This window comes from Lepidothrix coronata, unplaced genomic scaffold, assembly GCF_001604755.1.
Source record: "Lepidothrix coronata isolate B3197 unplaced genomic scaffold, Lepidothrix_coronata-1.0 Scaffold8, whole genome shotgun sequence".
Taxonomy (NCBI): Eukaryota; Metazoa; Chordata; class Aves; order Passeriformes; family Pipridae; genus Lepidothrix; species Lepidothrix coronata.
The window spans coordinates 6,972,290-6,988,571 of NW_016690188.1; the positions used below are offsets into that span (position 1 = coordinate 6,972,290).

Genomic DNA, 16,282 nt, shown 5'->3' on the forward strand with positions numbered 1-16,282 from the left:
ATCACCATATAAACTCATGCTCCAGGTATAGGAGAGGGCAGGAATATGCCATAAGGACCAGAAGAATGGGAGCAGGAGCCCTAGCTGAGGTCAGCTCCAGCCTCTGTGCAACCACACACAAACATATAAAGGAATCCCCAGGCCATTTAACAGTTTATTATCTTCCTTTCCAATCAATACCTAAGACCCTTGCACATATTCTAACAGCATGGTATCCTAGGAGATGCCTGTGCAATACAGACTGAGCAAGGGTGAAAAGATGTTCCCATTGCTGCACAAATTTTGAGGTTTAGATGCAGTGTCAGTTACCTGAAGGTGCCTGAAGGAATGGATCCAACACAGAAAAGGACACACAGAAAACCTATGCCAGTATTACACAACATAATGTGAAAATTCCCATACTATATGGGAAAATCTCCTGACTAGTATGGAAGGCTTAAGAAAAATGTCTTTTTCAATTTTTTGGTTGTAATTGGCCATTTTTCCAGATGCCTGGTATCCTATCAAAGAAAAAAAAAAAGGAGATAAAATAGAAGGAAGTAACTTAACAGCAATTAAAAGAGTATTTTTGAAATGTGTTGTCCATATGCACTTCAGCTCAGAAAATTTTCTGATGCACTACCTACAGCATGCAGATGTGCTCCCCTTCCCCTTTCCCTGTCGTGGCCAACACAAGGCCACACAAAGCGTCCTTTGGTCTCTTCTCAGCCACACAATCCCACTGGCTACACAAAGCCTGAGGGCAGGAGGGAGAAGCCGTGCACTTGGGCCAATGCATCTTGAAGAGTTCCAGCTACAAGTAACTTTTCTTTTTCCCTGGAGTTTTCCTTCACTGCACATATGCACAGCGGGAAGCTGTAAGCAATGTTTATGCCACCACAGGTTGTCCAAAGCTGGTCTGTGTGAGTTTGAGATGAGAGGCAGTTGAGGACCTCACTGCAGATGAGGATACCCCGCATTAGCCCACCAAACTCATGCTGTAGCACCAGCAGGGAGCTTCCAAAATGGGCTTTGGGTTCATGCACTGAGGCAGCACCTGCAGTGCCCCTTCCTGAAACAACACCAGGATTCCACACTACACACAGCACTTCAACACCAACCTCCAGGGCAGCATGCAAGTCAAGTTTTAACAAACTCAGCTTCAGAAGAGGTTTTGTACTGGCAACTGCCTGTGCCTTTGCTCCAAAGAGGAGCTGCTTAAGCCTGTTTTCCTGGAGACCAATGTTTCTTATTGTTCCATTCCTCAGACCCAGCTGGTCCTCGGCACATGGGAGGCAGTTGAAAGGGCAGGCCAAACAGCTTGCTTGTTAGGCAGTCCAACAGCAAAAGCAGCATGAGATCTTACATCTTGGTACCTGCCCTGGAATCAGACATGTACCTATGGCAGGACAGAAACACATCTCCAGATAACAAAGCACAACACTGAGAACAGCTGGTGAAGAAAAACAAACTCAGCAGGGCACATTTAAAGAAGAGAAAAGTCTCTCATGCTAAAAATGTTACACCTCTTGATCATCATGTGTTACAAAGTCTCCGGCACAGCCCCACCTCCTGGTACCACTGAGCTTGACGTACATTAAACAGGATTTCTGTTTCTAACAGACCTCAGGCGGGCCGACGCTGTATCCAAATAGAGAGGACTCCAGAAAAGACCATCCAAAGTAGGGGCTGGATGGGATGGCAGCTACCTGGTATACGATATAGATGGGGTATTAATATAACAGGTTAGATGACTTTCTAATACTTGGCAAAGTTCAGAAGGTACATATAGCCATGCTACTATCAACAGGGACTGCGCACCCTATGGCTCATCAAGACCATTTATCACAGGCAACCACTTTTACAAGTTGTTCTGACAGGTACGGACAAATCTGCCACCAGGTGATGAAATTGCTGTGCCAGTTTTATGTTCAGTGCTGAAACAAGTTGCCACATGCACCCTCTTCCTGGGCATCACGGGCAGCCACCTAGAGCATGCACTACTTTGTTACCTTTACTGACCAAACATGATTGGTCTAGACTCAGGCGAGGCTACTCAGACTTCCAAAAGAAAGAGGTACACACCTGGTAATACACGATATTTCCAGATCTGTGCTTACAGGAAAAAAAATAATTACTCTGAAACCTAAAGGAAGCACCTTTTCTCAGGAAAATGAGGTACAGTTCAGACACAAACCAAAAGCAATTTCTATAACCCTCAGAGAGTACCCATGCTCTCCACGGAAGAAAGAAGTGGAAAAAGATGGGTTGGCGAACCCAAAGGCAGGCCTAGGTAAAAGCAATTTTCAGAAGGTGGAGGTATGCATGGTTGTAACTCTTTGAAAGAGAAACAAATACAATTTTAACCAAAGGGGTGAAGAGTAAAGTGAATCTCTGTGGAGGTCTGATAGTCAGGAAGACAGAGCACCACAGAGACAGAAAATACCATCAGAGGCAGCACTGAGGAGTAGCTGGTCTGAAGAGCAACAGGGTGGCAGAGAGGGATTTACAGGATGAAGATCCCTGCATAGAGATTCATTTGAACTCCAGCAAGCATGGTCACAGGATCCATGAAGGATGATGCAAAGCAGTCCTGTTGCTGCTGCCCGTCTGAATGCCTGATGGCCACACTAGTGTGGCCTGTGAGCACACAGCAGGATGCAACTGCCTGTGGTGTGAACACCACTCACAGTTACTCATTCGCAACTGCAGTTCTCTGAGCAGTCTTGTGCATGTGCCCTTCACCTCTCAGTCCTGCGGCCAATCAGTTGCTGCAGCTTAGAGGAAGATAAGATGTGCCCTTCTCTCCCCACTTGTGCACAGGCCACGTGGGAACACCTATGGAAGCTGCAAAGAAAGCTCAGGCACTGGGGTCACAGGCCTAGAGTCTGTGTGCACCCATGGGGAGAATAGATGAAAAGACAAACATTCAAAGCATAAAGCAAACAAACAATCACTTGTCATGTCACTAAAAATCACTAGGGTCATGCATAAGACTTAGAAATTCACTTCTTTCTCTTTTAACTAATGAAGCCCCCCAACTTCTTCCTCACTCCCATGCCGCCATAAGAAATTTCAGAAAATAGGTACTGGACATATAAAAGCCCACAGACATGGAAAATACCCCCAACCACCTCAGACAACTTGGGGAGAGGGAAGGGTACCTAGCAGGATGCTTGTTGGCTTCCCCCATGCCCAGGTGCTGCTTGCCATATTTTTTGAGGCTGTAAGTTCTTTGCAGCAAAAGCAAAGTGTATGCCCTGATCCCAAGCAGGTCCTGGGTGAGCCACAGAGGAGGGAACAAAAACGAGACCAGTGCTCCAAATGGAGAAGATGGCTGCTCAGATGCAGTACAGCAGGGCAAAGAGCTGTGGTGGCATCAGGATTTCATTTTGGAGAACTGGATCTCTCTAGTGAAGCACTTACTGAAGCTCCAGCACAAAAGGATGTGAGCTACTAGCAACTCTAGCCCTAGAGTTTGCACACAGTTCTTAAGAACAAATACAAAAGCTTTGCTTCCAGGCAGGAAATCCCTTTTACCACACCTTTCTGATTTACATCGATGCTTGATACACACCACATGTGTCCCCTCCTTCCTTCACCCACATGCACAATGGTCCTGTTCCATATTTAAGTGATGAAAAGTTAAGACCTGTGGTTACAACTTCTATGAAAAGCTTCATTTTGAAGGCTGCTACATTTCAATTTTATTGCCATGAGGAAAACTGAAAAAAGGTAAAATATTTCAGTTCTTCCTTAACATGAAAGCTGTTGTGAAGACATTTAATAAATGTCAGTTCTCTCCTGCAAGCTGTTGAAATCTTGAAGGTGGGAAAATTTATTCTTATAAATGTTTTTTTGTGAGTCCTATCCACAATTTTATTCATGACACTTAATTTCTTCTGTTCAAGGTGGCTGTGGCAGGCTCCTGAAGTGCACCTCAGCAGGCAGAGCTTACAACAAACCCTTCAACCAAAAGAAAAACAAGGAATAACATCGAGTTTTCTTCAGCTAGGAGACCAAGTGAAAGATGGAGCACAAAAACTCACCCACCTGCCTGCGTGTGGGAATAGGGAGACATTCATCTCAGATGTTATGTGGGGAAACAGCAGGAGCAAGAGCCATCAGAAAACTGGCAAATGCATCTGTTTTTTCCATTCAGCACTGCACTGCTGACTAGATCTCTGCAAAATTTCCTCTATTCTATAGACCTGCCCAGTGGGATCTGTCTGGCATTAATTGGCCTTCAAAATTACTTATGGAAATATCTTCAGCTAATTTTTGTAAGTCGTTGAGTAAGAAAAAAAGTTTGGTATTCTTCGGTTTTGGTTTGTTGCTTTTTGGTTGGTTTTTTTTTGTTTTGTTTTGTTTTGTTTTTTTAAGAAAGCAAGAGAGAAAAATCAATGGATTCTTGCATGTGGACATGGTATTCTGCTTCTTAAAAGAAATGCCTTAGGACCTTAGGACGGAGACGTGGCCCTAACTTTTCTATGCATTTTCTTTGTGTGAATTAAGGGCCGTGAAAGGTGAAAGCCTTTTGTGTACTGCGAACGGGTGGGGAAGAGGGCAGACGGCGAGGAGGGGAGGGGAGCAGCGGAGAGCTGAGGCCAGGAGGTGACTTTCGAAAGACCATGGATGGCAGAGAGGTCCGTAGCGGGACCAGCCCCAGTTGGGCATCAGCTCGTGGGGACCGATCGCCACCAAGCCCGGCGGGGAGCCCAGAGGCTGCGGCGGGCACAGAAACGCGAGCAACGGCGAGGTCCGTGGGGAAAGGCAAAGGCTCCCGAGAGCCGCGGGAGGAGCGCGGGACGGGGCGTGCACAGGCAAAGTGGGGCTCCGATGCCCGGTCCCAGCCAGGAGCCGCGGCAAAGTCTCCTCTAGGGCGGGGGGGATATGAAAAGTCCCGCTCCCCCGTGCCGGTCTTTTGTTCCCGGAGGCTGGCACCCGCCGGATCCACCGGCAATGGGCTGCCGAGCTCCGCCGAGCTCCGCCGAGCTCCCCGGTTCCCCTCGCTCGGGAAAGAAAGGGTACGGGAGTTTTGCCCTGCCCGGTATCCGGCGCAGCGTGCCCGGACGAGACACAGCCCCGCCGGGCGAGGGGAGAGCAGGGCAGGCGGAGCAGGACCGCCCGGCTCCCGCAGCCCCCCGCTGCCGCGCCCGCCCCCCGTTCCGGCCCCGGGGCTCACCGTCCTCGTAGTTCTTGAGGTAGTAGTCGGGGCCGGGCCCGCCGCGGCTCTTGGCCGGGTTTTTCACGTTGTGGAACTGGAGAAAGTCCGTCCTCTTGCCCGCGAAGCGCAGGAAGGCGGGGGCCAGGCCCCGCGCCAGGGTCACCAGCCGCCGGGAACTGGGGAGAGGAGAGAGAGAACTGAGGGCGCCGAGGGCCGGGATGGGCCCTCGCTTCCCCAGTACCGTCAACGACCACCGACCACGGGGCTCGAGGACCCGCCCGGGGCGGTGCGACGCGGTACCACCGGCTGCGGGGCTCCGCGCCGGCCGAGCAGCGCGGCCCCGGAGAGAGGAGCCGCCCCACCCGCCGGTGGTGGCCCGGAGGCCGGCGGGCCCGGCTTACCCCCGCCCTGCCGGCGCCCCCCGGACAAGTGCAGCGGCGTCCCGGAGGCAGAGGCGCTCAGTGCCACGCGGGACCGTGCCGCGGGCCGAATCGCCGAGGAGGGGAGAGGAGCGGGGAGGAGAGAAAAGCGGGAACCGTCCTGGCTCCGCTTCGCTCGCGCCTTCCCGCATCCTCGCCCCGCTCCTTCCCCGGCAGCCGAAAGGACCCTCGAGGCGGGCGTGCGGAAGACACCCGCTCTCCCTCCTCGACTTACCCAGCAGGGAAAGGGCTTTCTGGCTGTCCCAGCGCCTCCAGGCCGCGGCCGCTCCGCACCGCCGGTGGAGCCAAGCGCAGCTGCAGCCCGGCTCAGCCCCCCGCGCAGGGCTGGAATTCCGGGGAGCGGAGGGCTCAGAAAACCTAGCCGACACCGGCTCTCCGCCCGTCAGGACCCGGGGAAGGCTCGGCTGGGTTCGGCAGGCGGCCCCGTTCCTGCTGCTATATTTTGTTTGGTTTTGACTTCTTTTCCCCTGTGCTGCCTCGGCCCCGTGTTGTGCTTTTTGCAGAGGAGCGGTTGCCGGAGCCAGGGGAGCACGACATTTTTGCAGTCATAACTGATAAGTCTCCGAAATGCTTTCTCCATTGCAAACATGTGCATCTTAATGGAAACCATGGCCTCGCTCGCTCCGTCACAACAAGCGCCAGCAGCGCGGAGCCCGGCAGGGCTGGGCGGCGGGGCCGCCAGGGCGCCCCGCGGGCGGCGTGGGGAGGGCGCCGGGGGCTCCTGCCTTACCTTAAGAAATCGAGCCAGCCATCATGAATGATGGAGGGGTCCAGCTGCAGGGAGAGGAAATTCTCACTGATTATCCTGACAGGGCTCTTGGTGTTGACATCAAGGAGAATGAGAGTTCTTCCTTTCACACCTGAAGGTTTCTCCACCGGCAGTGCTCTCCTGTCCCCAGCCTGGGAGGGCAGCGAGAAAGCGGCCATGAGGGCCAGCCCAGGTGCCATCAGGGCTAAGAGCCCTGGGGGGCAGGAGCTGGGACAGGGCATGCCTGAGAGCAGGAAACCCCTAATTAACTCGCTGTCTGCAGGGGCTCAGTGGTGGCTAATTGTCCTTATCTAAAGTGTGGGGCGCTCTGCCTTTTTTTGCAATGTTTTGGTGTTGGTGGAGGGGAACTCACGCCCCTGACCAGCCTTTCTCGCAGCCGGTGCCAAGACTCCTTGCAGCCAGCACCGCCCCTTTAAGAGATGCAGGCTCCAGACATTTTTAACTTTTTGAAGGTAAGGGGAGGCTCCTGGTTTAACCCCCTCGGCTCGGGGTCTGCCGCCCTGCTGCAGCCCCGCCAACACCGAGCTTTCGCTTTGCGCCGGCTCCGGGGGTCGCTTTCGGCCGCGGGAGCTCCCGCACCACGCAAAACCGGGACGAAGTCGGGACACCGCGACACCGGGGAGCTCAGGACTTGGGACCGGAGCGAGGCGAGCGGCCAGCACAGCTCTAGCTGGTCTCCGGCTGCAGGAACGGCAGAGGCGGTAAGGCAGCGGGGACGGCCCTGGTTGAGGAAAGGGAGGGTAATCACCCCGAAAAGAATCCTAAACACGACCCGAGGGAAAAGGGAAGAGTTCGCTCCGAGCCGCGCTGGGATCCGCGGTGCTGGGCGAGGCCCTCGGGGTTGAACGCTGGCGGCTCCGCGGGACCCAGCGGGCGCAGCGGGGCTGGGGCCGCCCGCAGTCCGGAGCCCCGGCGCGGCACGGTCGGTGCGCCCTGCCCGAACCCAGCGTCTCGCCCGGTCTTTCCACGAAGGCCGGTCGGGCACTGCAGAGAACCAGGCACGGGGAATCGAGCCGCTGGCTGCCCTTTCCCGCCGGCCTCCGGGCCCAGCGGTGTCCGACCCGCAGCAGGGAAAGGAGACGGGCGGCGGCAGCAGCAGCGTCGGGGATGCAAAGGACAGCATGGCTCGATGGCACCAACGACGGCCCCCGTGCTGGGGCCAGTCCGTGGTCGCTGCCTCCAGGACGGCCCGGGGCAGGTCGGCACGGACTCAGCTCGCTGCAGGCGGCCGCGGTTCTCAGCGCTGGGCACAAGGTCGTGGCACCGGGCCAGGGATAAGTGGCGGCTGCCGCGAATCCCCGGAGCCTCAGGGAATTTCCGTCCGAATCGGGCATTCTCTCCACCACTAGCCGCTTCCCGGGCAAGCCCCGAGCTCCCGCACGCAAGCAGCGCAAGCAGCTGGTGAGCTCCGGGACACGTAACGCACCCTTACCTGAGCCCTCCGCCGCCGTGGCCCGCCCAGGTTCCCGCGTTGCCCAGGCCGTGCGGCACGCAGGGTCCCGGTGCCTCTGCCTGGCCGGGCGGCGGAGGGCTGACGGCAGTTCGGCTGAACCAGGCCCGGTGCGGTCCGTCGGGGCCCCGGAGCCCCGGGGATGGGGCTCCAGCAGCACCATCTGCTGGTGAGGGGCCCGGCGCGGCGGGGGAGCCGACACCCACCTGTGGACACCCCTCGCGCAGGGGTCAGGAGGTGCCGGGGCCGCGAGCAGTAGCGGTGCTCCGGGATCGAGACACAGGTCGTGCCCGCAGAAGTGAGCCGAGCGTCGGGGACCCGCCGACCGCCCTCGGGGGGCCTGGCCGGGGTCGGGTACGAGTGGCGAGCGCTGCGGGCCGACAGCCCCGGGCAGCCCGGACCAGGGGTATTCATTCCCAGGGCACGGGCAGCCCGCTGTCCCCGCCCCTGGGAACCCCCTCCAGCTTTTCCTGGTGTCCGCGTGGAGCCACCTGCATGCCCCGATCACCCCAGCCAGGGCCCGGGAGGTGGAAGGAGCAGACCGTTGTCTCCAACTGCTGCATGTCCCGGCGCTCGGCGGAGCTCCGCACAAAGGGGAGGCACTCGGGCCTGGGTCCCTGGGAAGTCCGCGGGCAGCGCTGTCTCCCGTGGAAATCTCCACTCCCTTTGTCTCTCTGTCCCACGAAACGCTTCAAGACAAGGGGAGCAGTCCCGGGTCACTCAGGCAGAGGCTGCAGGGGCACGGAGCCACTGAGTAGTAATGCGAGGGGGAGGATGAAACATACCTCTGGCTCTGCTAGGGGTGAGCAGGGAATGCACAAACTAGGATTTGTCGTGAAACCATCCCGCTAAGGTAGAAGCTGGAGCAGGGGTTAAGCCGCGCCTGGGAAGAGGCCGCGAGTGCAGCGCAGGCTGACCCAGAGCAACAAAAGGGTGCCCGGGGCAGCGGAGCTCTGAGCGTTGGAAGAAGTAAGAGGATTCCGGGAAAAGAGCTGTGCGATTTTAGCTGTGGAAAGCCCTGGCATCCCGGGACAGGAAGAAGGCAATTTAAGCCTGAAAATTTGTGTTCGGCTGCAAACACTTCAGCTGGGGTTTGCAATAGCACTTAAAAACGACCCAGGACGTAAAGCCTCCGCTTCAGAAGCTGCTCATTTTTTTCGGTCATCTCCTAAAGAGGGTCGTAAGTTTTTGAATCATCTTGTTATTTGTTAATATATTTTCTGTATGTTTAGAAGATGTGAGCAAGGCTTCAGGGATATTTGTTGTGGTTGCAGGCCGAAATTTTGTATCATGCCTCCCACCGATAATGGCCCTATTTTTACACAAAACTCCAGTGCGTTCTGTAGTAAAAGACAGGGGGAAAAAAAAAATAAAACAAGTTATCCAGTTTAACCTCCTTCATATATTTTTTTTTCCTTACAAACAAACTACTTTGGAAGAGAAATGTGTTTATTCTGAAACATTCCCCACAATTAATCTCTGCTTTAAACGCAAACTCCGGATGCAACGAAGTCACTTATCTGTGGAGATATCACCAACAACATAAAACAGCAGGGTTAGAGGCAAAAAAACCTCTCGGCTGCCGGGGTCACCTTCCGGATTCTGGGAAGACGACGCTAAAGGAAATATTCGCTTACCTGTCCCTGCTGTCCAAACCAACACTGGGAGCCTGTCCCGATCCTGTGCCCTCGGAAAAGCAATTGCACCTCACTTTGCATCTGGATCGAGAAACGGCAAGTTAAATCTACAAATAAAGTGGTTTAGGCTTTTTGCTTGTCGGTTTATTTTTTTTAATAAATTGTAGGTTTGCCATAGAAACCCTTTAAACGCTAAAAAATCTTTGGTTATCTGCGAGCACTGGGGCAGCAGTGGAGGTGCGGGGAGCCCCGGGCCCCGAGCGCTGCGAGCCCCAGGAGCCGCTGCCCCCGCCCGGCTTAGCTCGGGGATGGCCCGTGAACTTGCAAAGGAGGGCCACGGCCACCTCTTCCCCAGCCACGCATACCGGATAGGAGGTATCTCAATTTACACCAGCTGCGACCCTGGCCCTCCGTCCGCAGAGGCAGCGAAGCGCTGGTCCTTTCTTATATTACGATAATTACTTTAGAAAGCCTGACTCACATTAAAAGTATCTCTAAAGATTTACTCGCGGTTTTGCCAATTTCGAAATCGGTTTCTCAGTTTTCCATCTACTCTAAACTTGCTGGTTTCATTGGAAAAGAAAATTGGGGGAGGAGAGAAATTTCTATAAAGAGTTTAACATTAAATATTTTCCCAACATCACCAAATAAACAACAATCCTCCAGCTCCCTATAAACTATTTAAAGCATGTCATATCATCTGTTCTACTCTTGCCAATGTACTTTCCTTTTAATTTATAAGCTGATTAGAGCAGGGGCCTGTCTTTTTGTGTATATTTGCAAAATGTTTGGCACCCTTTCAGTCAGTTACAGTTCACAAACACTTATATCTGCATTTAACTTCATTGTTATAGGTGGTCACTTTGATTTTTTTCCTCACTTTTGTAGAGCAACAGCCTGTGAAAGTGCTTCTTGTAAATGATCTGAGCAGTTGTTGAAGGGTTTCAGCAGAGGAAACCTCTTTGGATGGAGGGGGGAAAAAAAGAAAGCAAGAAGAAAAAGCACATTGGAAATCTAAACTGAGATCTCAGGCTGTACAAACTGGCCGAAAAGAAAATGGGGGAAATCTCCTTAGGAGGAACATTTTTAGTTCACTAAAAAATAAACTTTACTTATAAATGATGAAAGTTATTATCATCAGAGGATGTGCTGTACCAAACAAACCTCCATTAGGCTGGGAATGATAAAACAGGCTAGACAGCCCTTTAAAAAAAAAAAAAATCATCATGTCTTTGATTCCCAAGATATCAACCATGTCTGTTTCTGCAGTGCTGTCAAGTAAATCTGAGTTATGGATGCTCTAAAAGAAGCCAGCAAGGAGAAAATTCAGCAAGTGAAAATTAAGAGCGTTATCCATACTTTACAAAAACACACTTTTTTCCCAGACTCTTAAGCTCCTTCCCTGTACTACGCCATGACAATTTCTGAGGAAAAGAGCAAGACCAGTGAATGTGGTAAAGCTGTGGTCATCAGAGCATGACAGATTCTTACTATTGAACTTTTTGCTCTTTCTGCAGTGCAGTGTCCATCATTTTCACCACAAGAGCCTTAATGTCTGGAATGCAACCTCCTAAAATTGCCAGTGCCTCAAGGTGGGTGTCACACAGTCTGAACTCTGCTGTTGAAACCATTTTCTGGCGTGTTTATGTATCACGTCTAACCTGATCAAACAGGCAGAGGACAGTTGCTTGATTTAATACAGTATCCACACATTGCTCTTTAATGTAGGTGACCTGGGAAGTTCTGTAACAAGCAAATACATCTGTCTGAGCTAGAAGGACTGGCTAGCTAGGGAGCTCAGCCACAGCAGGAGGAAAGGAAGCCTAGTGAGAGAGCTTCCTCCCTCCATACGTGCAAAAGGCAAGGCATCGATCAAAACCAACTGCCTGGTCAGGAAAAGCACAGTTGGCAATGTTGTCTTTGCATTTTTGCCAGCATGAAAGGAACACAAACTGGCATTTCCAAATCTAGCCATAGGAAAACAGAACACGTTCCTTTGAGAGTCAATCCTGTACTCACTAGTAGCATAATTAAGAAACCCGTAAAAACTGAAAAAGGACAGGGACAGAAAGAAGGCAATGGCCCCATAAAGATTGTGAGTGTGGACTCTCCCTAGCTGGAACACCACAGGATGACACATGAGAAACCGGGAGGATGAAACAGAGTTTTAGGCAGCTACTGATCAATTATTTTTTTTTTATTTTTTTTTTTTTTTTTACTTTTTGTAACTTAATTTCCAGTTCTGAGAGAAGTTAGATACCATGTACTGTGCTAGACTAAACAGCATTTGCTGTTTTCCTTAATCTGCCTTATTGTTTTCCTTTATCTGCCTAATTTGATGCATGGTCTCAAAAATACTCTGACAAGCCCAGGGTACCCTGGTCCTGCAGATTTGTCTGTGGAGAGAACTTGTGAGCTCCCAAAATGTTCATCTCCCAACAGGATTTTTAAGATACTTGAAAAACTGAGATGCACTATTTCCATAAAGCTTTGGAAACAGCTCTGGGGGTGGTCAAACCAGGTGCCATCTCAGCAGACAGAAGTCCCCTTTGCCCAGTGCCTTTTCAGTAAGCACTAAAAAAACAAAAAAACACCTCAGTGTACAACACCACCCTTGGACAGAGAATGCTCTTTGGCTCCTAAACTTCTCTGTACTCACTAATGGCCAGGTTTGAATTCACTTTTGTCTTTCATATCTTGAGAAGCAGCAAATGTGGCAGCAATTTGTCACAGTCAAAGAGATACCAAGGGAAAACACAACAGTAAGACCAGGGCTCTGCAGTGCTCTGAAGACCACAATAGCCTCAGAAATATTTTCCTCAAACTGAGCCCAGCCCTGAGGAGCAGAGAAATGTGTAGAATTATCCCCATTTCACATCATCATGTGAAAAAGAAAGAGCAATGAATAGAAGAATGAATGCAAGCAAGCATTTATCCCACCATCTGGGAGGAGATGCTAGACATGAAGAAAGAGGTAATAGAGGGGGGATGGTAAAAATTGACCGAGACCTTCTATTTTTCGGGGGGATGCTTCACATTCCAGCAGCAAAAATGAAGGAACCAGACATGAGAAATAGATCAGAGAGGGGAAATAGGAAGACGGATGAAGTGCAAGACTGGAGGAGCAAACAAGTCATTTCTGAAAAAGAGGAAGGAACTGTGTGCAGAAATCAACGAGGAGATGGAGCTCAGGGGAAGAAATAGCAGCCAAAGTTATCTCAAATCAGAGATGCTGCTGGGGTGAGAGAGACAGAAAAGAATTGGAATATTTCAGTCAATAAGAAAACTGTAAACCTCTGTCCTCTGTATGTATTTGAATATGGCACCTCTGTCACCAACTCTATTCAGACAACTGAACATGGCCCTGCTACAAAGACAGGAGAAATCAGCTATGCCAAAGCTGCAAACTGTTGGCTTGCATTAGAGAAATCAGAAGGAACACATGAAACTCAGAGCTAGAGAGCAAGAGGAGGAACCACTGAAAACCATGGGTCATACCTGAAAACCAGACAAGTAGATGAAGTAGAAACAAAGTGAAATGCCAGCAGTGTAAACACAGTGAATGCCCAGAAGGAACCCAGGAGATGAAGAGGGTCAGAAGTGAGAACTACTAAATGAGGGGAAAAGCCCAGCAGTACATCACTGAGCTGTACTCATGGAGGGAGAAGGAGACAGGCTGATGCTGGATAGACTTTAAAACAATACTCTGCTTCCATTGCCCAGCAGAAGCTCTAAAATAAATCCAGAAAAAGCATTCCTCTTTCTGCATAAATTCCACAACCCTTACAACAACGCAGCCTCACCTCAGCGCTGCTTAAGGGCTGACATGTCTGCAGAAGTGAAGGGGGAGGCACAGAGTCCTTAGCTCAGGCACAGTAGCCTATTGCCCAGAAGAAAACTGCATGGAAAGTTCATATATTCATAGCACAGACATGTTTGTCCTTTCTACCACAGGCGACTGGGTGTTGCCTTCTCCTTCGACAGTTTCCCTTCTGTTAGTCCTTTAGTAACAGCAACATGGAGAAAGCTAAAAATAAAGCTATATAAGCAATGTAATAGGCATGCAATTGCATGTCTATTTTCTTTGAAAAAATGATGCTCTATTTCCTGTTCAATGGAAACTACAGTTTGATGTTACAACTATTAGCTTTTGACCAAATGCAGAAATTTGACTGAAACAATGACATTTCCCCCTGTATTTACTATTACCATATGTCACTGATTATATATTTAAGTTGCAAAAATGAATTAAATTTCATGGCTTCCTCAAGCTAGACTCTCTTGGAATGGACTGTCTTTTGTTACTAACCAAAACGCTTGGAAAACAGTTTCAATCAAAACAGCAGACTTTTGGTATCATTTCAGGAGAAAATTGGTTATCACAAACCAAGTGCTTAACACATCATCATCCAGAAGGCTGGGTAAAGCTTTCCAAAGCTGCAGCAACCACGGCCAGGATAGAGAAAAGGGGTTAACTGAACACCACAGACTCAGAGATGGAAAAAAAAAAAGAGAAAGAGAGAAAAAAGAAAGACACTGTTTGAAGCTCCCTTGCCTGAGGTCTTATTCCTTCTGCCTCAGAAGTTATCATATATCCCACATCACAGTGCTTATTTCACTTACTTAGGGAAAGTATCTTCTCTAAGCTGGATACAGAGCATTAGTGACAATCACATTGCACATATGTTCCAGGAGAAGCCAGCCTTGTCCTAGCTAGATTTCTTCCTGTTTTCTAAGGGAAAAAAAAGAAAATTTTTTCTGTTGTTGTTACTCCTTCTGTTTCCCATCATGATTTGGATTGCTAACATTTCTATCCCCACTAGCAGTCTCCAGTGGCTCCTGGCTCTTTTCTAAAGGACCAGCAGAGAGCAGAGCCCCTGGGCTCCCATCAACCAGGAAGGAAGCAAATTGCAACCCACGGCCTCTTGGATTCTGACTTCAGACCTTAAAGTCAAGGTGATGTAAGGAGACTTTAGTAAATTCCTCACGTCCATGCTTCCTTCTTTCCCCAGGTCCTGTCTGGACCTGCACAGCCAGAGCTGGAAGAGGACAGCAGTGACTAGAGAAGCCACCTCTGGAGGGGTTGTGGATGTTGCAGGCTGTGACACACAAGCTGCAGAGGGAGCTCAGTGGTGGCAGATATACGTAAAGCAGAACCTGAGCAGTGCTGGTGAGTGAGAATAAGGTTGTCATTCCTAATTGAAGACTTAAGGAAGAACAGGTAAAAGAAGTAGGGTTCAGCATAAGAAAAGAAGGACAGTTATGCTGTGCTTGCTGAAGGACTCACCAGGCAGGATACAGACAGGACAGGCCTCAGTGAGAACCTTGCAATTCACGTCATGCTTTGCCAAAGACTCAATCAATTGAGCATGTGCTAAAGCTTAGTTTGTTTTGTCTTATTTGGAGCTTTGGAAGATATTTCCTATCTCGACTCATTGAACACGCTCCAACCACACACCTGCAACTTCTGGAGTGCATCCTCTCAGTGAGAGGCTGGCTAGCACGTCATCACTTATGCAGGGCAAATCCTACTGAAAGCACATCAGACCACAGCTTTCGCACCAGTTTACTTTTACATGTAGCACATGTAAGCTAACATCTGGCAAGAACACAACTATGTCCTGATCGAGATGGAGCTCATAGCAACAGATGGTGTTTGATACTGCAGGACCAGAGTGGTTCTACCCCTAACTGAGCATTATTTCTCTTTTGCATTTTTACACCCTCTGGCCACATCTTTTTCAGAGTGGATCTATTGTCACTACGGCTTTGCAGTCTCCTCAAGACCATATACCATGCTCAACATTGCAGGTCACTGCCTAGCCCCAACATCCAGGTGATTGAGGCACGTCAGCGCATGAAGGAGGGTGCTGATGCAAACATTATATTGTACATCAGTATAACATGAGGTTAGCAGTATCCTGAACCAGAGAGTGCTTCCTCCAGTGCAGGAGGAAACTTTCTCTCCAGGCATACAGTAGCTCTGCCCGCAGGCACACAAGCCGCACCAGTAGTTAGCAATCTAGCAAGCAATATCTGCTCCCTATTTTGGGGTAAAGGATGGAAAAGCCAGCACAGAGTAGCCTTCAGTGCCACCTCTTCAAGACAGAGTTTCCTCCTAAAGGGAAAAGCATTCAGAAGAGAAAAACCAGCAATGAAATGAATGTTACTGTGATTCTGGTAGATACAAGATGCGACCAACCACCTCTGCAGCTTTACAGTTACTGTCCGAGTTTATTTTTTTTTTTTTGTCAGAGCTTTATTTTGCCAGTAGAAGTGCAGAGAGAGATTGCCACCTTGTGGTCCCTCCTCCTGCAGTGCCATGTTTTTTTCCCACTTGTACTAGCCCAGATCAGTGGTTTCCAAAGTGCTGTCCGAGGACTTCTAGGGACAAGGGTACTATGGACAAGAATACTTTCCAAGTACTTAATTAACTAAAAAAAGCAAGCCTTTAATTTACAGTCTTAAGGTCCTATACTGAGTAACTTATCACCAGAAAACCTTTCAGGAATCTAACCCGCAAGTTAATAAATATTATAAAATTAATATGTATGGCATGGGTACACAGTTTCCAAACAGTAATACAATTCTGCTTTGGCAGTGATGCACAAAAAGAGACCATCTTTACAATATTCTCAGCACCAAGAAATCTGCTAGAAATTCAGGCCTGATGACAGCCTGCCATTGCTAAAATTTGTGATGATCTTAGACAATAGTTCCCACAGGGTCCTAATAAGGAAGGAGCAGCTATGTCCTCATCCCCACCACCTTGCAGATAGGAAGGCAGGAGTGGACTGTGCTGGTCCCTAGTCACTCTGGGTACTGCTTAGGGCAGCTTGT

The 16,282-nt window shown here is 50.0% G+C and overlaps 1 protein-coding gene across 1 annotated transcript in view; it reads right to left on the bottom strand.

Annotated features, from left to right (window-relative positions):
* The window catches only part of HPSE2 (heparanase 2 (inactive)), a 109,921-nt gene extending 103,297 nt beyond the window's left edge, over window positions 1-6,624 (bottom strand). The window contains exons 1-2 of the mRNA XM_017839754.1: window positions 6,317-6,624; window positions 5,165-5,322 (exon numbers count right to left, since the gene is read on the bottom strand). Of these exons, the coding sequence (XP_017695243.1) occupies window positions 5,165-5,322; window positions 6,317-6,576 (418 nt within the window). The 5' untranslated portion in view covers window positions 6,577-6,624. The remainder of the gene's footprint in view (window positions 1-5,164; window positions 5,323-6,316) is intronic.
* Window positions 6,625-16,282: the final 9,658 nt, after the last annotated feature.